The sequence below is a fragment of the Doryrhamphus excisus genome, chromosome 7 (assembly GCF_030265055.1).
Source record: "Doryrhamphus excisus isolate RoL2022-K1 chromosome 7, RoL_Dexc_1.0, whole genome shotgun sequence".
NCBI lineage: Eukaryota > Metazoa > Chordata > Actinopteri > Syngnathiformes > Syngnathidae > Doryrhamphus > Doryrhamphus excisus.
The window spans coordinates 2,575,829-2,600,704 of NC_080472.1; the positions used below are offsets into that span (position 1 = coordinate 2,575,829).

The following is a 24,876-nucleotide window of genomic DNA, read 5'->3' on the forward strand; positions in this document are numbered from 1 at the left end:
CAGCAGCAGCAGCATCAAAGCCCCGCCCTCGCCTCCATCCGGACCGCCGAAGGACGGTAAGAAACATCCACGTTTCATTTCGTCCTTTGCCTCCTTAAAACAAGGACACCGTCGGGGAAAATTTTTGTATCCGGAAATGGGCGCGTGATTTTCGGCAGGAGTCGCACGCGAAGGCGGTGTTGTTTGTTTCACGGCCATTCGGAGCGTCAACGGTGTGTACGGATGGGGGTCACAGCGGAGGAATGAAACGGTTTAATCGGTGGATTGGGGGTGTCATGTAAGTAAAATATGACGAGCATTTTTTCTGTTTTGGGACCGATTAAAATACATTTTTTTTGATTCACGTGATTAATTCAGCTTTAATGAGGTGTCTCGTTAGATTCTATGTTTATTTCTTCATACAGTGGATTATGTTGTCATTGCACTATTAACTATTAGCATTTCATTTCAGTGGATTTGGGTGACCTGATTTGTAGTTGAGAGAAAAAAAAAACATCTTCTGACCCAAAGGCACCAGATTAGACCTCACTCTCTAAATAACCCCGAGATTATGCAACAGGCTAGTCCAGGGTTTTTTGTTTTTTTTTTTAAAGTGCTGCACAGCAAGCCTTTAAAGTTTAAAAGACCAAGGGTCTCAAACATGCGGCCCGCGGGCCAAATGTGGTCCGCAGGACACTAGTTTGAGGCCCCCGCCCATGATATGAAAGTTTAATGTTAGTTTGATATGGATGCTGTATGGTATCATGTACCCGGAAAAAAAATATTACGTTTGATTCATGTTCATGTTAAAGGTTAAATAACTGTTAATAGTTATCCTCCCTATCCGTGTGGAAGTGGTAAGTTTTTGGCTATTTAAGTTGAAAGGAAATAACTTGGAGGCTATCGTTTAGGTCGCTAGCTCTCTAGTTTGCGAGTTAGCATGTGTCTCGAGACCCTGCAGTTGCGCAATACGTTGTAAATAATGTTCATGTTAAAGGTTAAATAACTGTTAATAGTTATCCTCCCTATCCGTGTGGAAGTGGTAAGTTTTTGGCTATTTAAGTTGAAAGGAAATAACTTGAAGGCTACCGTTTAGGTCGCTAGCTGTCTAGTTTGCGAGTTAGTATGATGTGTCTCGAGACCCTGCAGTTGCGCAATATGTTGTAAATAAAGAGAGTATAAATGTGACTATAGTCGTGTTTTGTCATGTCTACAGGGCTCTAATAATGCTTTGTTCATTTTAATATGAAAAAAATCATTTGTCTACCCACCAACTATATGTGCTTTCTTAAGTTTTTATTATTATTATTATATTATATTTATTCATATATTACTGATTGATTGATTTTCTTTATTCTTGATTTGTTTATCTTATTTTGTGTAGAACAATTAAAAGTAAGATATTTGAGAACAGTGGAATGTTTTATCAGAGCTTTTATTGTAGAAAATTGGAACCAAAGTGAAGTTTTTTAAATTTTTTTGTTTTTAATAAATGCGTTTTTTTTTTTTTTTTTGGGAAAACCTGATGCGGCCCAGTCTCACCCAGACCCTAGCTCCAGTGGCCCCCAAGTAAATTGAGTTTGAGACCCCTGGTTTAGACGAAATACTGAAACTACGCTTGTAAACATTAAGTTTATACAGTAAACCTCGGATATATCGGACTCGGATATATCGGAAATTCGCTCACAACGGACAGATAAAAAAGAACCGATTTTTCTGTAATGCATTTCCAATAAAAATTCATTGCATATATCGGATTTTTTATAACGGATTTCGCCTATTTCGGACAAAATCTCCAGTCCCGTTCCAATGCATTTCCATGAAATTTCCCTGGCATATATCGGATGGCCGCATCGTGGCGCTCCGATTCGCCGAATCGTGACATGGCCGCTATACGACGTCATTTGCAGCGTTTGCAGCGTTGCCTGCGCGTCCAGGTACATTGGAAACATAGTCAAGGAAGTGCCTTTTTATAACGGATAAAATCCCATTTACGCATATACCGGATATAAATCCCATATATGCGTAAAACGGACATTTTCCGGTATACGCATATAACGGATTTCGCTTATATCGGACAAAACCAGTGGGAACAATTGAATCCGATATATCCGAGGTTTACTGTATCGTGGACGTAGTTGGCTGAAGGATCCATGAACGGGACTCAAACAGTAGGACAAACGGCCCCAGGAATAAATTGCTGAAGACATCTCTTTGAAGCATGCAAAGCCGTGGCGTGGGATTGTGTGGGCAGGAAGTGTGCGCCGCCAACTCAGATGGCGGAGGCTGCAAACCTCTTCCAATGTATGGGGCTTCTTTAGCTTTTGATTTATTCCTTTAAAACACCCCCGCGCCGTTCCACGTCCCTCTTACGTGTTCGGGGAAAGGAGAGATTTTTCAGGATTTAGTCGGAGAAGATCATGTTAGCATTGTGTAATTGCTAAATAATAACAGTACAGCTGAACCAATTTGTTCAGTACCAAAGACACTTGATAGGAAGGGTGTCCAAAGTGTGGCCCGTGGCACATCATTGAACAAGAAAACTAAAACAACAATAAAATCTACATTTTATTTTATTTATTTATTTGCATTTTAACGTATCTTTTACTCTGTTTACTTGCTTTTATTCAACTCCATTTTTCTGTATTTTTAAAAGCGCTATACAAATAAAATGTATTATTATTATTATTATTATTATTAAAGCTTGACATAAAAATGTGAAATCTAATGAGAAAAGGTTTTTTTAAGGAATACTGGAAGTTTTCCTATGATGTTGTAAATGGCAACAAGACATGACGGCCGCTAGCTAAGCAAGCTCACAAGCTAACCAGTTAGCCTCCAATATAAAGTATTCATTCTAAATTTAAAGAAGCCCAAAACTTTTCTCATTAAATTTCACATTTTTATCTCAAGATTTGGATTTTTTTGTTGTAAAATTACTGCAGATTTTTGCTGTTTTAGGTTTTTTTTTTAAAAGTTTTTTTAGTAATGTAAATAATGTCTTGTGTCGTATTCCAAGGAAAAATAATATCATTTTAGTAGCATAAATGTAAAATATTAAAGAAAAGTCATAATTTTTAATTTTACAGCGGCCATTTTACAAGAATAAAGTGAAAATGTTAATAATGCCCTTGTCATATTCTAAGGAAAAATAACATAATTTTAGTATCATAAATGTAAATATTTAAGAAGTTATCATTTTTAATTTAAGTTATAATGCTACAAGAATAAAGATATAATTACGAGAAAAAATAAATCACAAAAAGAAAGTCAAAATAGCTGGAATAATTAAAAAAAACCAGCTGTGATTTTACAGGAATAAAATCAAAATACCCCAAAAATCGTACTCTAACAAAAACAAAAATGCTAATTTAGAAGAATAAATAGCTACTATTCTTACTGTGGTTATATGAACAATGAATAAAAGGAGTGTGACGTTTCACTATAGGGGTGTTATTTCATGTCTGCAGGGCTCTAATGTTAAAAACTATCTAGAAAAATCTAGAAAGTCATAAGCAGGTTTTTATGCTCTACTATGGACATATTCCATTTATTAACATTCATAAATAACATAAATTGAGTTTGAGACCCCTGGTCAGGATTTTTTAATACTGATGAGTTCAATGACTTGCCTCGGGAACCTTTCCGTAATTTATTTTCCATTCAACAACTTCTCCGTGTGTTATTAGTTCTTTTGGACTTTAGCCAGCCTGGAATTGAAAAAGCCGAGAAGATGGTCAAGGACGCTTTTAATCAACTTTCCCGAGTTTTATTTCACACTTGGACTACAGGTTAGCACGGGTTAGCTTGAGAGGAATAGCATCAACTCAGCATAACTACTCCAGACTAAACACAGTTGTAAATTGGGAACAGTAACAGTTGTTACATACCGGTGGTCTCTCTGGTCTTCTCTTGTTAAGGTGATATTTGAGTAGTAGTAGTAGTAGTAGTAGTAGTAGTAGTAGTAGTTTTTTTTTGTCCATTAAACTTAAACGTTATTTTAAACACATTGACAGCAGAACACACTAGCATAATTCTTACTCACGATCTATTATGCTCGTTTTTCAGCCCTTTTGTATTGAGTTGTGGACTCCTGTAGAGCAACCACACACAATAACCAGCACAGAAAGCTTCCTAGATCTTCCAGAATCTGTACCTATTCCAGCTGTATATCTTTGGGTTTCGTGCATCCTGTGAAAACGGTCCGTTTTAATTTATTCCACCCATGCCCCCCCCAGAATACACTTGATATTTGTAGATATGCTAAGAAGTTGTATATATGTAATATATTTCAAGAAAAAAAAAGTACATCTTAGCTTTGTGATACAGATGAAAAAGCCTATTATTATTATACCAACTTTGGTCTTGGTTCTTTTATTATTTTATTTCTACTTTCGTATTAAAATTTTTTTTCTTGTAATATTTCCAAAATATTCCCATATTGTGATAGCTGAAACTGTTTGTTTCGTGTAATATTATGACTTTAAAAAATATTTAATAACTATACAATTATATAATTTAATAAATATTTAATAACTAAAATGACATTAGTCATGCTCACAGTATTATGGGTTTATTCTTCTAAATTAGCATTTTTGTTTTTGTTAGAGAATGATTTTTTTTGGGGGGGGTAGTTTGATTTTATTCCTGTAAAATCACAGCAGTTTTTTTTTCATTTCTGTTTTTTTTTTTAAATTCCAGCTATTTTGACTTTCTTTTTGTGATTTTTTTCTCGTAATTATGTCTTTATTCTCGTAGCATTATAACTTGATGACTTTTCTTTAATATTTACATTTATGATACTAAAATGACGTTATTTTTCCTTAGAACACAACAAGGACATTATTCATATTTTCACTTTATTCTTGTAAAATGACCGCTGTAAATTAAAAAATTTGACTTTTTTTTAATATTTACATTTATGCTACTAAAATGAATTATTTTTCCTTAGAATACGACAAGGACATTATTAACAATTTCACTTTATTCTTGTTGTTGTTTTTTTACTTTACTTCTTTATTTATATTTTTAGAATAGTCTGTGGGCAAGGCCGCAAATGGCCCGTGGGCCGCACTTTGGAAACCTCTGCAATAAGGCATTATGCCACCCTCATTATGTGATCATGTATAACCAACCAAATGTCCAACAGAAGTATACTTGGTCAGTCAGGCTCGTTCATATTCTTAATCCATGATGTATTAATATAAGTTTTATTTGCATAATGTGAATAATGAAGTGTGTTTTTCCAAAGTCTGTCGTGCTAAATATAGCTCTTGTGATAACGTGGCTGCGTACAAACTGTACGATAGTGCTGCTCCTACTCTATGTGATGGTGTATGCATACTGTCATACAGTACAAGCCACCCCCCCCCCCCCCCGCCCTCCCTCTCTGCAGAAATGCTGCAATGCGTCTCCCTCAGCCAAGACTGGGTCAGTGTAACTCTGCTAGCAGAGACAGCCACATCAGTGTCCATGGCAACAACCAATGAGGCTCGTGGCAGCCACATCATTTTGCCTTTTTTAGTCTCTTTTTTTTTTTGTGAGTCGATTTTTTTTATAGACCGAGTTTAACACCAGGAGAACGATAAACTGGGAAGTAGGAGAGTAGGAGTAGGGAGGGGTTGGAGGTTGATGGTACACAGCCCCATGGAGGCTAAATGTGATGACATGAGGTGAAGGACTTGTTTGTATTGTGACGATGCTCCACATCATCATCATCATTTGTGTTTAAAAAAAAAAAAAGGAAAAATATGGTCATGTTATTTTAATGCAAAAACAATGTTAATATATGTTAATAATAAATGTTAAAATATGCATTTTACCTTTAATACTTAAATTCTATGCTACTCAAATGTATTGTTTTTCTCATAATATTAAGAGGTGGTACATAAAAAAATAGGAAAATAAATGTCACGTTATTTTAATGCAAGAACAATGTTAATATATGTTAATATATAATATTATTAATAATAAATGTAAAAAAATATGCATTTTACCTTTAATATTTAAATTATATGCTACAAATTTTTTTTTGTTTTTCTCATAATATTAAAAGTTTTTTCTTGTAAAATTTTGACTTGTATTTTCTTTTAATATTTTTGACTTATTCCGGTCATGCTTTTTCACTTTTCCGTGACTTAAATTACCAAATATTATTTTGTTTCTCACAATATTACGACTTGAAAAAAATTACAACTTTTTCTTCATATTTAATCCATATGATACTAAAATTACATTTTTTTTCAAAATATTTTACCAGTTTTTCTAATTTAAATTTTGCAACTATTTAAACTTCTTGTAAGTTTTTTTTCCGATAATATGTAGACTTTATTCTGGTAATATTACAGTATATAACTTTTCCTGCAACCTAATGTTACAAAAATCGAATCTTTATTTGTTGCTTTGTTTCTCATATCTCATATCCACGCCTTAAAAAATATCTATTTATTTAATCTTTCAACTTTTTTTCCTTTTAATATTTTGACTTTATTCTAATAAAATTACTGCTGATTTTACCATTTCTTTTGCACTCTAACTCTTCATCCTTGTATGAAGATTTTCATATTATTGTTTTCATATTATTATTCATTATTATTATATATTATTATTATATTATTCATAATATTATATTCCATATTTTGACAGAAACATGTCACAGACATCATATATAAGGGGCCGAATGCTTAGGGGTTGAATGTTGTACTCAAATGTTGTACAGGGCAGGGAAGGAATATATGATAATATGATAATATATTCACATTATTGTTTGCAAAGGTCATTATTTATAACGCATGTAATTCTGTGTTCACCTTAGGCCAGCGTATTCGCCAATATCAGAGCATCTTCTTCAGACAGTGGTGTTGGTTGACCCATCAGAAGAGGTGAGACGCAACTGTAAGACAAAAAAAAAACTGCAGTCAGTACTTTGTACTACATTTTAGTCCAAATTTTATTTATCAATTTGAATTTCATGACCTCACTCGGTCATGGTTTTTCAGAAATATATTCATCAATTATGCTGTGCTGTTTTGTAGCTGAAAACCACCTATTTTTTTAAACAAAATCTCTTGTTAAATGGGACGTATTATGCTAATTTATATAAATATTTATATATATATATTGAGTTGTGGACTCCTATAGAGCAGCTACACACAATAACCCTCACAAAAAATGTTCTAGAATCTGCACCTATTCCAGCTTGGATTTGTGCTTCCCACCAAAATGGTTTGGTTTTAATTTATTCCGCCCACGGCCCGCCTCCGGACACGCCCACTCCACTGTGATTGGTCATATATTGGCCCAAAGTACTTACTAATTACACACTACACCGTTGGTGCCGTGGAGGTCAAAAGCCAGAAGTGAGGGCGTCCATGTTACATAGAAAGATTTTTAAACTTTTGATTAAATAAATGCCCCCCCCCCCCCCCACCCACCCAAACAGTGCATGTAATATACTACAGGCCCCGCCTTCTTCATCCTCCTCCTGGGAACTAAAACCACTAAAGTCTTTTTTCTGCAGTGTCAGAATTGAAAAGCCTCATAATTCCTTCATGACACACTTTGTCAGCCTCTCTCTCCTTTGTTGTCACTTTTATTTTTGCAGTAAATTAGCAGTAGTCCGCCCTTTCCAAACGAGTTGGTGATAAAGATTAATTTGATACATGATAAATCTCCGCTCCGTTTTCCCCAGCATCGCTCGTTATCTTTTGTACACTAATTGTACACTTGAGCACATGATCGTGAAACTAGACAGACTTACTTAGGATGTGTCGGATCAAAACACTGCGTCAGACTTCAAAACATGATATTAGCGTTAAGTCTTCCAGTTCACTATTTCATTAAGCTGCACTCATAGCGCCAATGGGATTGTAGTACAGTAAACCTCGGATATATCGGATTCAATTGTTCCCACTGGTTTTGTCCGATATAAGCGAAATCCGTTATATGCGTATACCGGAAAATGTCCGTTTTACGCATATATGGGATTTATATCCGGTATATGCGTAAATGGGATTTTATCCATTATAAAAAGGCACTTCCTTGACTATGTTTCCAATGTACCTGGACGCGCAGGCAACGCTGCAAACGCTGCAAATGACGTCGTATAGCGGCCATGTCACGATTCGGCGAATCGGAGCGCCACGATGCGGCCATCCGATACATGCGAGGGAAATTTCATGGAAATGCATCGGAACGGGACTGGAGATTTTGTCCGAAATAGGCGAAATCCGTTATAAAAAATCCGTATATGCAATGAATTTTTATTGGAACTGCATTACAGAAAAATCGGTTCTTTTTTATCTGTCCGTTGTGAGCGAATTTCCGATATATCCGAGTCCGATATATCCGAGGTTTACTGTAGTTTCAGCCAAAAATTAGCCACATGGCTGTCAAAGCATGAGAAAAAAAACGGTATTTAACATAGGAGGATAATCCACGCAACAACAAGAAGCCAGTACATCTGCGGAGGACATGTTGGTTCTCGGAGGTGCTGGGTCAAATTGTATACTTTGTGAATCTCATCCTTTTGAGGTATTGATATTTCATACTAATGACGGTCTGTGTTGTTGTGAAATATTGTTGCACTCCGGTCAGGTCCATTCTCCGATTGCCGATTTTGCTGGGAATAAGTTGCTGATACCGAGCGGCCAAAGCTCCGAGCAGGGAGGTGCGGCAAGGTGGGGTCTTTACCCGACAACTCTTCTCTGATATCCTATCCAACGCTCAAGTAAGCGCAGAACACTTTCATTTTTCTTTTGCGTAGTGATATGTATTTTTCACTTTAAATTGCGACTATGCACGTGTTTCTAGGTGATTGACAGCCACTGAGGCTTACTATTTCCTGTCAAGAAGAGGAGGGGGGTAGGAGCTCCCTGGACTAAAGCCAGGAGCATAATATTCTGGGATATAATTTGAACCTCAGCATCCCAACATGGAGGGGGTCACGGAGGACGTCTCCGAGACGGTAGATGCAGCGTCTCCCTTTGACCTTTTAGAGGCCCCGACTTCTGGAGGATTTTTGAAACTGTCCAAACCCTGCTGCTACATCTTTCCCGGAGGAAGAGGAGACTCGGCGTTGTTTGCCATCAACGGGTTTAACATCTTGGTGGACGGCGGATCGGAGAGGAAGTCTTGCTTCTGGAAACTGGTTCGCCACCTCGACAGGATCGACTCTATTCTGCTCACCCACATCGGAGCGGATAACCTCCCTGGCATCAATGGATTATTCCAGAGAAAGATCGCAGAACAGGAGGAGGAGCGCAACCAAGGATCCGGTTCAAGCAGCAGTGGCGAGTCCATGAAGAACCTCATTTCCCCCGAGCTGGGGATCGTATTTCTGAACGTCCCCGAGAAGCTTCGGACGCCGGAGTCCTCTCTGAAAGTGAAACGAAGCATCGAGGAAGCGTCGCTGACGCTGCAGTACCTCAGTAAGCTTGGGATCACACCAGAGCCTCTTCACAGGGCGGTGAGCAACACCATTGAACCGATCACGCTCTTTCACAAGCTTGGAGTCGGAAAGCTGGACATGTATGTGCTAAACCCCGTCAAAGAGAGCAAAGAGATGCAGTTCCTCATGCAAAAATGGGTCGGTAACAGCAAAGCCAAGACGGGGATTCTGATGTCCAACGGAAAGGAAGGAGAAATATCCGTTCCCTATTTAACATCAGTGACTGCTCTTATTGTTTGGATTCCTCATCGTCCCACGGAAAAGATAGTCAGGGTGCTCTTCCCCGGGAACGCACCACAGAATAAAATCTTTGAGGGCCTGGAGAAACTGAAACATCTGGACTTCCTGCGATACCCGGTGGCGACTCAAAAAGAGATATCGTCCGGTGCGCCGCTGCCCATCATCAAACAGACAAAGATGAGATCAAGAGCAGACAGCAAAGAGAGTCTGAAATCGTCACCAAAACCAAACTCTAAAACAGCCAAGAAAGAAACGGTCGGCCAGGACGACGAACCCAAGAGTGAAATGACGAAAGAAAATAAACTCGAGAAGAAAATCAAAAGCGAAAGTCTGAAGGCCACAAAACAACAGAAAAATAGCGAAGTGGCGCCCATCGCAGGCAAGTCGGAGAAGAAGAAAATATCAAAGGAGAAAAGCAGCAAAACTGACAAAGTCTCGCGTATGGATGAAAAGAAAGACAAAGAGAAGAAAGAAATTAAGAGAGAAAAAGTAAAAGCAGACGAAAATATACGAAAGGAAGACAAGAAAGAAAACAAAAAGAAGGACCCAAGTAAGCCAGAACTGAGAAAAATCACCAAACCCGACCTAAAGCCCCTCACCCCTGAAGTGAGAAAAACTCTTAGAAAGACTCAGGCTAAGACCAAGACGGAAAAAAATACCGGACTTAAAGAGGATCAAAATGGTAAAAAGCCACCCCCCAAGAACCTCCAAGAAGAGGTTGCGGACAGATCCATCGTGTCCTCCCCCGAGGACCTCACTGAGGACTTTGAGGCGCTAAAAAGAGAAGAGTTGTCCAAACCCAAGAATGATTCTACTCAGATATCCGACTTGTCAGTTCACAAGGATACCAAAGTTTCTACCTCATTTCCACCGCATGAGAAAACGACATCAGCGACTGAGACGAAGACGCTTTCGTCCACGTTCTCCGTGAAACCGGAGCAAGACAACGCAGACAAAATGTCTTCAGAACAAACGGGAAAGGATTCAAGCTGCGATAAACTCGAAGGCAGCACGATGAACGTGAAGACGTTTGAGGATTACGACAAATATTCCGCAAAGGATGACCTAAAAGACATATCAAAGAAGAGCGAAAGCTCAGAAGAGGAGGATGACGTCATTGAAAAAGCAGAGCTGGAAGGAACCGAAGATGATGAGGTTCTTAAGTGTAAAACACAGGAAATGAAAAAAGAAAAAACAGGAAAAGATGACACTACGTCGATTGGACAATCTACTTTGTCCACCGCGGCTCCGCCTGGGAAAGCAGTAGCGGCATCAGCCTCCGAACAGTTCTCCTTGATCCAAGATGAAACCATTCCTGCTTACTCCGAGACCGAGCAGACCATCTCCGATGAAGAGATCCACGAGGATCCAGAGGAGAAAATCCCCCAGTTACGATACGATGTCGGATCTTATGACATCTCAGTCCCTGATGTCCCTGGCACCTTTGACTCCATGCAGGGTCTGAAAGAAATCAAGAGCTCTGCCTTGTCAGATGTTGTGGATGTCAGACCCAAAGCCCTGGTAGGAGGTCCGGAGCTTGCTTCCTACCCCGCTATCATTGCTGCTCCTCTAGCTGAGGAGGAACACATTTCCTCGGCTACATCCATAACAGAATATGACAAAATGTCTTCATTTGCGACGTCTGTCGCCGAGGACCAGTCAATAGCTTCTGTTACGGCTCCTCAGACTGAAGACGTTGGAAGGAACTCCCTCCTGCTCGACACCATCAATAACGTACCCTCGCCCGGGAACCAAGGAAAGGACTATCTCCACTCTGCTGGTACCATCTCGCCCACTTCTTCTTTGGAGGATGACAAATGCTTTAAATCTCCTTCCTCCGATGAGTACCAGCCCAACGTTCCTGAGATGGAGAGCGATACCAAGGCGCATGCGGCTCACGATGAAGAAGACGACGAGGATGACGAGGACGAGGATCAGACTCCAAATGTTGACATCCCACTGGGTAAACTCCGGGAAAGCTACGGACATGCGGCATCCGTGATGTTCGCGGAGAAAGAGAAATCACCCTCAGCCGCCGTTTCTTCTATAATCTCCGAGAAGCAAACATCTCCCACGCAGGTTTCCAGTCAAAACCAGTCTTTGTCCAGTACATTAGGATCGAAGACTACCGGAATGCAATCTGTAGCACCTCCTCTATGCACCTCCCCTGGGCTGGAGTCCCGATTTAGGCAAGAGAGTGATGACAGATGTATTAGTCCAGATGACAGCACCGTGAAACTGGCTTCACCCACACAGTCAGTGGCGACTGACTCTCCGGCTGAGGAAAAACCCTCGAAAACCGAAGGTAGCACCGAAGGAGCGACGGACGTGAAACAACCTGATCCGTATAAAGCGGAGAAATCAGTCACTATTTCGGACAACACATCCTTAATCGGACTGCCGGGTGAAACGGATGCGTTTGAGGCATCGGAGGAATCTGAAGAGGACAGTGTGGATGAAGATGACTATTTCATCAAAAAGGATCTCCAACCTGCTGTTAAGGCTAAACTAATGGAGGCAAAAGAGGGCTGCTTCCTGGATGATGACCTAGGTACTACTGAGGTCAAAACCGAAAAGAACCACACTGAGATTCTAAGATCAGATAAAACAGATCTGTCTCCGAGTGCAGATGAGAAACCAAAGCCTCAAGTCATATACTCGGAAGAATCAAGGTTCTCTTCAGCAGATCCCCACAAAAGTGCCGAGAAAACGGATCAGTCTCCCACGGGGCCTGAAAAAAGTGTTCATTTTGGTCTTGGTGCTTTCCCAGAAAAGGAGACCAAAGAGAAAGCCGTGTATATAAGACAAGACACGCCTTACGTACATGGCAAAACATTCTCTTACGGTGACGTCTATGATAGCAAGACAAGTTCAGTGGAATCGGATTCGTATTGTCACGAGACCACGGAAAAGGCGGACAAAAACATTTCAAAGGATGACGTGTGTCCGAGGGACACGATATCAGAAAAAGAGGAATGCACACTTTCGTATGGAAAAGATACTTCCACCCCAACGTGGCCGGAGTCCAAGAGCCCTTCAGTTGTTTCTCCATTGGTCCAACAGACCCAAAAACCTGACACGTTTGAATACACGGGTCGGTTTTCTTCAGTGGCAGATAAGCCTGAAGCTTCCGGTTCTCCATCATCGGAAAAAGACCCGTTGTCTTTTACAAGGGAACCTGACTGCCCCAAACCTGCAGCATATTCCTCAACGACAGAATCCAATGACGTTCCCGGCGATATTGACAGTGCGCCATGTTTGGATATTGATATGCGGAAACTGACCGCAAGGGACGAGGAAGACTACGATGATGATGATATCACTGATGAAGATGATGATGAGGAGGAGGAGGAGGAAGATGACGATGAATGTGATATCGGTTCTGACATGGATCAAGGTGTCAAAGGAACATCAGTGAAGGAGATCAAGGGTCCCGTCAGTGAAACCTTGAGCTCAAATAAGCCGGAATTTATGGTTTCTATGGCCGGATACGGATTTAACAGCCAGGGGAAGCCAAGCGACAAAGAAACCGCAAAGGTCGTAGATGAAGATAAAACCGACCCCGCATCCGTGTGTGGTAAGACGGTTGAATTAGCAGCTACGGGTTTCTCTGGCTTCTCCCCAGACTTCCACTTATACGGAGAAGAAGACAAGGAGTCACTTTTACCGAGTCAGACCACCGATAAAAATAACGAAGATTTCAACGTGAAATCATCAGAGGGTAGTTTTTACAGCGATAGAGCTGATCAGTACACGAGCAACGCCGCCCCCGGGTACTCCTCGTCCTCGGCTTACAGCTACTCCTCTTCTACTTCAGGCTCCTTTTCGACCAGTCGTCAGCTGGCGGAAGAGCTGGAGACTCCTGCGTCAGCCGAGCCGGTATTTGAGTACTCCTCCTTTAAGGAAGAACGCTCCCCGGTCGCCGATTCCCTGTTATCCGCTTTAACCGGCACCAAAGAGGGATACATGGAGGTGTCTGAGAAACAGATTCCCGAGTCCACATTCGGTTTAGCTCGCTTTTCACCTCTCGGACCATTTGAGGAGGTCAAACCCTTCTCTTCGCTTCCATCGACTGCCGCCGAAGACAAAAAGGAGCACATGACCTCTTTGGGCGGCGTTATGGATAAACGCCCTCAATCGGAATGCTTCTATAAGCCAGAGTGGTCTGAGGCGGCCAAGTTGGACTCCGTAAAAGACTTCGGGGAATCATTGACCTTGCACGCTCGGGAAGCAGCGCTCTCGGTCGATAAAGAAGCGGCCAGCGCTGCGCTGTTTGGCGTCACTTCTTCACCGAGGCCAGACATCGAAGGCAAACATTATTTTGAGGAGACGGACAGCAGCGAAGAAGACGAGGAGGTTTATATGAAGGAGTCAAAAATATCAACCTCCGGCGGTCTTGCGGGTGCTTTGTCGTTCTCTGCCGAGCCGGATGCTTCGGTTGGAGGTGAGAAGACCTGCGCAGATGTTCTTGGTTCCTACATGTCCTCACCGCTTGAAGCCGGCCGGACACACCCGACCAGCGCCCAAACAACCGACTCCGCGGAAATCACTGCGAGCTCCGGCGGCGCGCTTGCGAGCCCGGCTAAGCTGGAGTCCATGGAGGGTGCGGCGGGGTACAGGAGCTCCTACGAGTGGGAACTGCCCAAGCCTCAGATAGGGAGGATGCCCGGAGACTCGCCTCCTCATTATCGTCATGACGATGAGTTTGAGGAGGAGTGCGAAATGGAGCCGGAGCACCCTGCCCGCCCGCTTTCTCTCTCTTCTACTAATCAGCCTTTTCACTCGCCGTTTTATATCGAGGAGTGTAGCCGTCAAGGAATGGAGGAGGATGACGATGATGATGATGATGATGAGGATGATGACAGTGATCAGGAGCTCGCCGGTAAAGCGCCCGTCGGAGCGGCCCCGCCATATGCAGGCCACACGTCTCCGGGGTATTCGTCCTGTGAATACAGGCAGCGTAAAACCGACCTGTCGCCCTCCTTTATCAACCCGTCCATGAAGCAGCTATGTAGCGACGATGACGAGGAGGAGGAAGAAGGACGTAGGAGTGACCAATCCCAGGAAGGGGATGAACACGACATGTCGGTTAAGCGACGAGCCAAACAGCCCCACCACCACCACCAGTCCCAAAGCGGCTCACTGCATCAAGCCGGCGGCATGTCTGCCGGCTTGGGTCTCGCAACCGAGGACACGCCGCCGACTTCCATCAGCGAGTCTTTCGCCTCTCAGTCGGACTCCGAAGTAGTGCCGCAAGGCACCGAAGATTACCCTTCAGTCGCCGCCGAAGGCAACATGGACTCCGATGAGGATATAGACTACATGCCCGTAGATAAAATATCCACCGCGGGAGAAAGCGGCCACCACTCGGCGTCCTGGAAGAGCCAGGACCCGGTTCCCGTTCCTCAAAAAGACCCTTACCCTCACCCTCCTCGTCCGGATGTTTGCATGGTGGATCCAGACTCTCTGGACAAGAAGGAGCTTAAACCTAAAGGCTTGAAGAAAGCTTTAGGGAAAAGCAAAGCATCGCCATCCAGACGCAAGAGGTCGCCCATGCCCATCAAACAGATGTCGTCTCCTCGTAGCGCGTCGCTGAAGAAGAAGGAAGCGGATAAGAGCTCACGCATGTCCCGCTTGTCAGATGGACAAGGCTCAAAGGACGACGACCTCTCAAGGTCGAGCTACAACCCCGGCAAGGGGCTGACCAACAAGAGTAGTTCAGGCAAGTGGAATCAAAATGTGACTTTTGATTGACAGTTACATTTTCATGACCGCTTTCATGTTTTTACCGAGCAGGTTCACAAAAGGCTGGTTCTACAGCTCCTATCTACGTGGACATGGCCTACATTCCCAACCACTGCAGCGCCAAGAACGTGGATCAAGAGTTTTTCAAACGCATCCGCTCCGCGTACTACGTGGTCAGTGGGAACGATGCCGCCGGTGGTGAACCGAGCCGTGGAGTTCTGGACGCGCTGTTGGATGGCAAAGCTCAATGGGGGTCAAATCTTCAGGTGACCTTTTAGCTTTGGTTATAGACTTTAACTTAGCTTAGCATACTAGTGTGTGTGCGACTTGGCTGAATGAGTATATTTTCTTTTTTTTTTTACTACTACTACGAGTACTACTACTAAAACACGATACAGATTTTAAGTCTCTTGTAATTTTGTTTTGTTATTTTTATGTATTTTTTGTTTGTTACTGTTTAATACTTTGAAGAGGAAATACGTTATTGTTGTTATGCTGTTTATTATTACTATTGTTAGCATTATTATCACTATGATTAGATTTTTTTTTCTTTTTTTATATAGAGTATATTTTCACCACCTTGTGTTTTACCGCTTTAATGTATGATGACGGGCTGCACGGTGGACGAGTGGTTAGCGCGCAGGCCTCACAGCTAGGAGACCCGAGTTCAATTCCACCCTCGGCCATCTCTGTGTGGAGTTTGCATGTTCTCCCCGTGCATGCGTAGGATTTCTCCGGGTACTCCGGTTTCCTCCCACATTCCAAAAACATGCTAGGTTAATTAGCGACTCCAAATTGGACTGGTGGCCAGCCAATCACAGGTCACATATAGACAAACAACCATTCACACTCACATTCATACCTATGGACAATTTGGAGTGGCTAATTAACCTAGCATGTTTTTGGAATGTGGGAGGAAACCGGAGTACCCGGAGAAAACCCACGCATGCACGGGGAGAACATGCAAACTCCAGAGCGTGGAATCGAACCTGAGTCTCCGAGCTGTGAGGCCTTTGTACTAACCACTTGAAGTATACATTCATTCATTTTCTACCGCTTTTCCTCACGAGGGTCATGGGGGTTGCTGGAGGCTATCCCAGCTGTCTTCGGGCGAGAGGCGGGGTACACCCTGGACTGGTGGCCAGCCAATCACAGGGCACATATAGACAAACAACCATTCACACTCACATTCATACCTATGGACAATTTGGAGTCGCTAATTAACCTAGCATGTTTTTGGAATGTGGGAGGAAACCGGAGTAGAAAACCCACGCATGCACATGGGAGAACATGCAATCTCCACACAGAGATGGCCGAGGGTGGAATCGAACCCTGGTCTCCTAGCTGTGAGGTCTGCGCGCTAACCACTCGACCGACATGAAATGTAAAATATAATTTTTTTTTTTTTTTCCCCTGTAGGTGACGCTGATCCCGACTCACGACACAGAAGTGACCCGTGAGTGGTACCAGCAGACACACGAGCGTCAGCAGGAGCTCAACATCATGGTTCTGGCCTCCAGCAGCACTGTCGTCATGCAGGACGAATCCTTTCCTGCCTGCAAAATTGAGTTTTAAGAATGTGGTATTTTTGCTGCCTCGCACACTTTTGGCCTGCCTACTGTAGATCCGTTTGAATTACTCTCAAGTGTGTCGTTTTTCTTGTCCCTTCTTTTGGATAACGATCTGTTTTTGTTTTTTTTTTTTGTATTAACTTCTAAGCTTGTTGTAGCTGCCACGTCTGCAACATGGATGTTCTCCACGTCATTAGCGTTCTATCAAAGACACAGTGGGCTTCTTTGTCTATAAAGTCGTTCTTAAAGACCGTTGTTGAGACCAAGGCTGCTTCTCAAATGGAATACTTCCGTCAGTACACTTCAATAAGTACACTCTGTACACTTAGTTCATTGGTGCACACGTTTTCACGTTTTGTGGCTAAATGCTTCAACTTCCACTAAAAGTAAACCAAGGAGGACCTATACGGACAGTGCACTCATGCAATTAAAATACTCGCCCCATAAACCCTGATCGACCAACCCAGGGGTGTCCAAACTGTGGCCCTGGGCACATTCCCAAAATATAACAAAGTAAAAAAAAAGAGCAAAAGGGGAAAAATCAGCAGTAATTTTATGAGAATGAAGTATAAAAAAAGAAAAAATTGTTGTAATTGAATGGAAAAAATTTTTTTGTTAATATGAGAAACAAAACAAAGACAAAAACAAAATTTTCGGAAAATTATTGTGGGAATAAAGTCAAAATATAAGAATTTTTTTTTATATTTGGAAAATTAAAAAATGGGGGGAAAACTCGACATTAATAAATTAAATTTAAAAAGTGAAAAAAACGTATTCTGACAAGAAAAAAAGCTGGATTTTTTTTTTTTTACAAGAATAAAAGAATGTTTTTTTAAGTTGCACGTTGAGAAACAAAATATTGCTGTAATTACAATAAAACTAGATTGGGGAAGAGTTATAATACGGGAATAAAATAATATATTACAAGAAGACGTATAATCTAAAGAAAAAAGTTAATACTAAGTTAATACTAATAATAGATATGTTGATCTACATCGCAGTTCTTTCTTGAAATATAACTTGTAATGTACAAAATAGAGACCACAGTTCAATTCCACACTCGGCCATCTTTGTGTGGAGTTTGCATGTTCTCCCCGTGCATGCGTGGGGTTTTTCTCCGGGTTCTCCGGTTTCTTCCAACATTCCAAAAACATGCTAGGTTAATTAGCGACTCCAAATTGTCCATAGTATGAATGTGAGTGTGAATGGTTGTTTGAAAATGAATGAATAAATGTACAAAATAGTACAGTGGCCCTCGCTGGAAAAAGTTTGGACACCCCTGGTCTAACCACCTAACCCTTAGTGTCAGTACGGAAGTGTTCCAATTGAGACACAGCCAAAAAATAGTCAGTTTCTGTAAAAAAAAAAAAACAAAAAACAAAAAGTGGTCTTAAGTTGCTTGTCCTGTTAAGAGTCCACATCAGTGTACCGTCAGGCCAAACGGAATCGTTATCCTTTCCGGTCTCTGTCTTTGTTTTGCAGTATAGTCGAGTGAAACTTTGTGCTGGTAGAAAATGCTAGTGATCAGTTTCCTCCACGACCACGAATTTCCTGTGTGCCTCCAACCTGTCATAGAAAAGAGAGAACCTATCCCCGTAGAGCCCAGCGTGTCCTTTTAACGTCTTAAAGAAATATATCTTATCTAGAGCGTAGAAAACATCTTATTCCAAACTTTATAATGTCGTGCAATATTTCTATGATGAAAAGTGGGCTGTTGCAGTGATACAATTTCTGTGGATTTCAATAATAATCCCCCCCCAGTCCTGTAGATCCAGTTGTGATGCTGTGACGGAGAAGCTTGAGAAGAAGAGATGACGGCTTCTCCGTCTTTACCGAGAGCAGCATTTTTGTGCGTTTGAAGGAGGAAGTTGAGGTTCGTTTCAGCTGCTGCATCTCGTGGGATCTTTACCGACGAATAAAAAAAAAACGTGCGACAAGGGAAACATGTGGTTACTAAAAAAGGGGAGTGTTTGCGTGTGCGTGGGCGGGTGGGATTCGTGCAAAAGAGGTGAGACCCACATGTGCCTTTTTTGTCCGGATGTGTTTGGGAGGATTGGAAGAGTGTTGATGATAGCATTGGTAACATATGCCAGGGGTGTCCAAACCTTGTACGCCCATGAGGGACAGTTCAACATTGACTATAGGGGTGTTATTTCATGTGTAGAGGGCTCTAATATTAAAAACTGGTGGTTTTCTATGTTCTAACTATGGAAATATTCCATTGAGGAATCCTCTTACCGCCTTTAGGTATGGATCTTAACCGGAAGAGCGGTCCAATTCCAGCCTATATCATGAATAATTAAACTAGCATATCAAGTATCAATTGAAAGCTAACATTCAGCCCTCGCTAACAGTACAAGTATCATTCCCCTATTGTTAAAAAGCAGCTTTATTAAGTCTAGGAGATAAGAAAAAAAAAACTACTTCAGTTGTGGGCCACACTTTGGACACCCCTGCTATATTACCTACGATTGTATGGTCCACACATGACGCTGTGAAAGAGGCTTTGACGAGCTGGTCTCAACCGGGGAGAGTTTTTGTTTATTTTTCTTACGCTGCCAGCCAAATAAGCACAATTGTTATCATTTTTTGTTGCGCAACCGTTAACAATGTGATTGTGTGAAATTCTCCACTTGTACTCGGTCATTCGTGTGGCTGACTCGGAACACGGAGGTTCTGGGTTTTCGAACGTTCGGGCTTTTCTATGTGGGGTTTGTGTGTCTCCTCATGTGTTTTGCGTGGGAACTCCTGTTGACTCCCAGAGTCTGAAAGCTAGCTAAATTGCCCCTGTGCCCTGTGATTGGTCGGTAACCAGTCCAGGGTGTGCCGACTAGTGTACCGCACCACCTCTCGGAAACTTAATTTGCCTGTTTTTCGGTTAACGTTGAAAAATGACTTGGTTAGTGTATATTTTTTTTTGCTTAACATACAACATCAGCGTCAGTCCAACTGCATCCTTATCACAAAATGTCCCTTTGCTATACAGTAAACCTCGGATATATCGGACTCGGATATATCGGAAATTCGCTCACAACGGACAGATATAAAAGAAGCGATTTTTCTGTAATGCATTTCCAATAAAAATTCATTGCATATATCGGATTTTTTTTAACGGATTTCGCCTATTTCGGACAAAATCTCCAGTCCCGTTCCAATGCATTTCCATGAAATTTCCCTGGCATATATCGGATGGCCGCATCGTTATGCTAATCTTGTTGATGTCACTGGCTATTGTCTTTCTCCTGGCTCCAGATTTAGGACAAATATAAAAGTGAGTGACGTCAATAATACTAGCACAGCAGTGAATGAGATCTTAACCTCACTATTGGAAATAACGTAGGCCTGACGGGCGTAACAGGGCCTAGCTTAATTAACAATTTGTTATGCTCAGAGTCCAATAAAGTTAAATTCTCATTACCTTACGTCTCTTTTCATTGCCCAGTCCAGGTACATTGGAAACATAGTCAAGGAAGTGCCTTTTTATAACGGATAAAATCCGATATATGCGTAAAACGGACATTTTCCGGTATACGCATACGCAACGGATTTCGCTTATATCGGACAAAACCAGTGGGAACAATTGAATCCGATATATCCGAGGTTTACTGTATTTTACACCACAGGTATAATATTAGCACAAAAGAAATTACTAAATAAACATTTACGGTTTACCTTCATTAAAAAGACACAACACCACCTTCCTGTTTTGCCGTAAGTTATTTCTTAAATTCAATCGTGTTTCTCACCTTTATCAAACTTCTGCCGCTTGCAACTTTCTTCGGCTCCATTTCGGGACCAGGACTCCGGTATGAAAACCCCCACGCAAGCACATGGGAGACCCCAAACTCCGCACGGAGACGTTTCCTGCTCACGAGCAAGTAAATATGAAACATGAAACTGATAATGAAGCAAACTTTGTTGTTCTATTTGTATTTACCTGTTTCCCCACAATGACGTCGTCAACAGCAACCGGGTACAAAGTGCATCATCCAACAAAGGAAGGGACCAAGACGTTATTATAAAATTATATTATCATGCTATTATAGCGGTGCATGCAAGACTTGAAAGGCAGCAGTTTGAATTGATTTGAATGTGACGATGCAGACGACCTTTACGTTCTCCGTGGAGGACTCACCCCCCATCTCCTGGTTGCCTTGGTTACCATACGTATTTATAGCTCACATCTCAAAGCAAATAAATCAGGTGTGCATATGTGAAATGATAAGCTTCTTTCTTTGGATGATAAATGTTATCACGCTAATCGACTTTGAAAGGACTGATGCTTTTTCCACGCCGCACGATTCATACACGATACAAGCTGCTCATAAAAGTATTTAAAGACATCAGACTTCATCAACTGGACTGTATTGTGTTATCATTTGATAATTTATATTAAGAAACGCTTGAACTTGCATGTGCACCTTTGGTAATAATTGAGACAGGACAGGAACGTGTACAAAGTCATCCCTCGATATATCGCGGTTTTAACGTCGCTCCGTTACTATATGCTGTTTCCCCAAAGTTAATTATTGCTGTTGACTGTAGCTTATTATTAGTCGGGAAGCTTTTAGTTTCTTACTTTGCCTTCTTCCCTACTTTCATCATTTTAGAATATGTACTTTGGCGAGGCTAACTAGTTAGCTTGTTATGCTAGCGGCAACCGCCTCTTATGTCCCTGCAATTGAGTGAACCAATACATGTCCAAAATTTTAAGAGTAGGGAAATATATATAATCCTACTTTGTATGGAAGTGGGAAGCTTTTCGTTTCTTACTTTGCCTTCTTCCCGATTGTTGTAACTTTACAATAAGTAAATTGGCGAGGCTAACTAGTTAGCTCGTTAGCATGGTATGCTAGCTGCGTCCGCCTCTTATGTCCCTACAATGGAGTCAACCATAACATGTCCAAAATGATAAGAGTGGGGGAAAATATATTCCTACCTTGTATGGAAGTGGGAAGCTTTTAGTTTCTTACTTTACTTTCTTCCCGACTTTCGTAACTTTAGAATAAGTAAATTGGCGAAGCTAACTAGTTAGCTCGTTATGCTAGCGGCGTCCGCCTCTTATGTCCCTACAATGGAGTCAACCATGACATGTCCAAAATGATAAGAGTGGGGGAAAATATATTCCTACCTTGTATGGAAGTGGGAAGCTTTTAGTTTCTTAATTTGCCTTCTTCCCGACTTTCGTAACTTTACAATAAGTAAATTGGCGAAGCTAACTAGTTAGCTCGTTAGCATGGTATGCTAGCTGCGTCCGCCTCTTATGTCCCTACAATAGAAACAACCATAACATGTCCAAAATGATAAGAGTGGGGGGAAAATATATTCCTACCTTGTATGGAAGTGGGAAGCTTTTAGTTCCTTACTTTGCCTTCTTCCCTACTTTCATATCTTTAGAATAAGTAAATTGGCGAAGCTAACTAGTTAGCTCGTTAGCTTGTTATGCTAGCGGCGACCGCCTCTTGTGTCCCTACAATGGAGTCAACCATGACATGTCCAAAATGATAAGAGTGGGGGGAAAATATATTCCTACCTTGTATGGAAGTGGGAAGCTTTTAGTTTGTTACTTTACCTTCTTCCCGACTTTCGTAACTTTAGAATAAGTAAATTGGCGAAGCTAACTAGTTAGCTCGTTAGCATGGTATGCTAGCTACATCCGCCTCTTATGTCCCTACAATGGAGTCAACCATGACATGTCCAAAATGATAAGAGTGGGGGGAAAATATATTCCTACCTTGTATGGAAGTGGGAAGCTTTTAGTTTGTTACTTTACCTTCTTCCCGACTTTCGTAACTTTAGAATAAGTAAATTGGCGAAGCTAACTCGTTAGCTCGCTAGCATGGTATGCTAGCGGCGTCCGCCTCTTATGCCCATACAATGGAGTCAACCAATACATGTCCAAAATTATAAGATTGGGGAAAATATATATAATCATACTTTGTATGGAAGTGGGAAGCTTCTCGTTTCTTACTTTGCCTTCTTCCAGATTTTCGTAACTTTACAATAAGTAAATTGGCGAAGCTAACTAGTTAGCTCGTTAGCATGGTATGCTAGCTGCGTCCGCCTCTTATGTCCCTACAATGGAGTCAACCATAGCATGTCCAACATGAATAGTGGGTGACAAATATATTCCTACCTTGTATGGAAGTGGGAAGCTTTTAGTTTCTTACTTTGCCTTCTTCCCGATTTTCGTAACTTTACAATAAGTAAATTGGCGAAGCTAACTAGTTAGCTCGTTAGCATGGTATGCTAGCGGCGTCCGCCTCTTATGTCCCTACAATAGAGTCAACCATAACATGTCCAAAATAATAAGATTGGGGGGAAATATATTCCTAATTTGTATGGAAGTTGGAAGCTTTTCGTTTCTTACTTTGCCTTCTTCCCGACTTTCGTAAGATTAGAATAAGTAAATTGGCGAGGCTAACTAGTTAGCTCGTTCGCTTGTTATGCTAGCGGCGACCGCCTCTTATGTCCCTACAATGGAGTCAACCAATACATGTCCAAAATGATAAGAGTGGGGGAAAATATATTCCTAATTTGTATGGGAGTGGGAAGCTTATAGTTTCTTACTTTGCTTTCTTCCCGACTTTCGTAACTTTAGAATAATTAAATTAGCGAAGCTAACTAGTTAGCTCGTTATGCTAGCGGCGACCGCCTCTTATGCATGTCCAAAATGATAAAAGTGGGGGGAAAATATATTCCTACTTTGTATGGAAGTGGGAAGCTTTTAGTTTCTTACTTACTTCCTTCTTATTTTCTTCCCGACTTTCGTAACTTTAGAATAAGTAAATTGGCGAAGCTAACTAGTTAGCTCGTTAGCTTGTTGTGCTAGCGGCGACCGCCTCTTATGTCCCTACAATGGAGAACTATGGCATGTCCAAAACGATAAGTTTAAAACATATATCTATGTTGTTATGCTATTCTCCTCTACTCCGTTTGAAAAACCTTAACGTTAGTAAATAAGTAAATATCCAATGCTAACTAGTTAGCTTACTATGCTAGCGGTGGCCGTCTGTTATGTCCCTGCAGTGATCCCGTAGTTGTTATAAAAGAATAACAGGGGTGTTATTTCCTGTCTATGTGGCGCTAATAATTGTTTTAAAAAAGTATTGAAGTAATAAACAGGGTTTCTATTCTCAAAGTACAAACGTTTTGTTAATATGAATGAACCGCGACAAACGAGGGACGACTGTGGTTTACGGAAGCCGGTCTGTCTAAAGCTGAGAAGAAGAAAATGGCGGGTGTGTTTGCTTTTACTCATGTCATTTCTTGTTTGGAGTGCAATATTCTGTCAGTCATTCTCTTCAAATGCACACAAGTCCACAACTCCAGAAGATAATTATTGTTTGAGGTGGGGAAGAGTGTGCTGAAGAACAATAAAACTGAATTTACTGAAGAAAAGTCTGTTTTTTTTATTATTGTATTTTAGGGTGACCCCTGTTTAAGTAGATGTTGATATCATTGTCCATGCGTTGTCATGGTTCCCTGAACTTTGATTATGTTCCCTATGCCAAGGGAACATAATCCCTTGGCATTTTTTGTTGTTGTAGTTTTCTTGTTAAAATTATATTTTTAAAATGTGCTGCTGGCCAATTAAAAAACAGCTAAAAACCACAAATTGCCCTCAGGTCACAGGGAATACTTCATGTATACAAAAAAAACCAAAAACTACAAAAAAAAAATAAACTTAACTTTCACATTTTTTTTTTAGACAAATAGGCAATATCTACGTTTATAAAATAGTCCTACATATTTAAAGTAATAGTTAATAGTTAACCTTTCAGCTTTTTCTTGTTAAAATGTTAGTTTTGCTGTTTAAAATAAATGCTATATATATCTGTATTTTACTTCAATTACCTATTTTATAATTGGAAATACTTCATGTATACAATT

General features: G+C 41.2%; 2 protein-coding genes across 3 annotated transcripts in view; one reads left to right on the plus strand and one right to left on the minus strand.

Annotated features, from left to right (window-relative positions):
* On the plus strand, positions 1–21,244 carry map1aa (microtubule-associated protein 1Aa). 2 transcript variants are annotated; one of them, XM_058078772.1, is made up of 6 exons: positions 1–56; positions 6,794–6,860; positions 8,575–8,707; positions 8,791–15,389; positions 15,464–15,678; positions 16,832–21,244. In XM_058078772.1, exons 4-6 carry the CDS (start codon positions 8,912–8,914, stop codon positions 16,985–16,987), a joined length of 6,849 nt encoding a protein of 2,282 aa, XP_057934755.1. In that variant the 5' UTR covers positions 1–56; positions 6,794–6,860; positions 8,575–8,707; positions 8,791–8,911; the 3' UTR covers positions 16,988–21,244. The 2 variants fall into 2 exon arrangements, with proteins under 2 accessions (XP_057934755.1, XP_057934753.1); XM_058078770.1 differs by lacking the exon at positions 1–56 and adding an exon at positions 63–277.
* Positions 1–24,644, minus strand: part of tp53bp1 (tumor protein p53 binding protein, 1) — a 66,200-nt gene extending 41,556 nt beyond the window's left edge. The window contains exons 1-2 of the mRNA XM_058078776.1: positions 20,730–24,644; positions 6,789–6,871 (exon numbers count right to left, since the gene is read on the minus strand). The gene's annotated coding sequence lies outside the window, so the exon portion shown is untranslated. The remainder of the gene's footprint in view (positions 1–6,788; positions 6,872–20,729) is intronic.
* Positions 24,645–24,876: the final 232 nt, after the last annotated feature.

Coding starts and splice junctions, on each gene's coding strand:
- map1aa (XM_058078772.1), top strand. CDS start 8,912: ATGGAGGGGGTCACGGAGGACGTCTCCGAGACGGTAGATGCAGCGTCT. Junction 15,390..15,463: donor GACCAACAAGAGTAGTTCAG/GCAAGTGGAATC, acceptor TTTACCGAGCAG/GTTCACAAAAGGCTGGTTCT. Junction 15,679..16,831: donor AATGGGGGTCAAATCTTCAG/GTGACCTTTTAG, acceptor TTTCCCCTGTAG/GTGACGCTGATCCCGACTCA.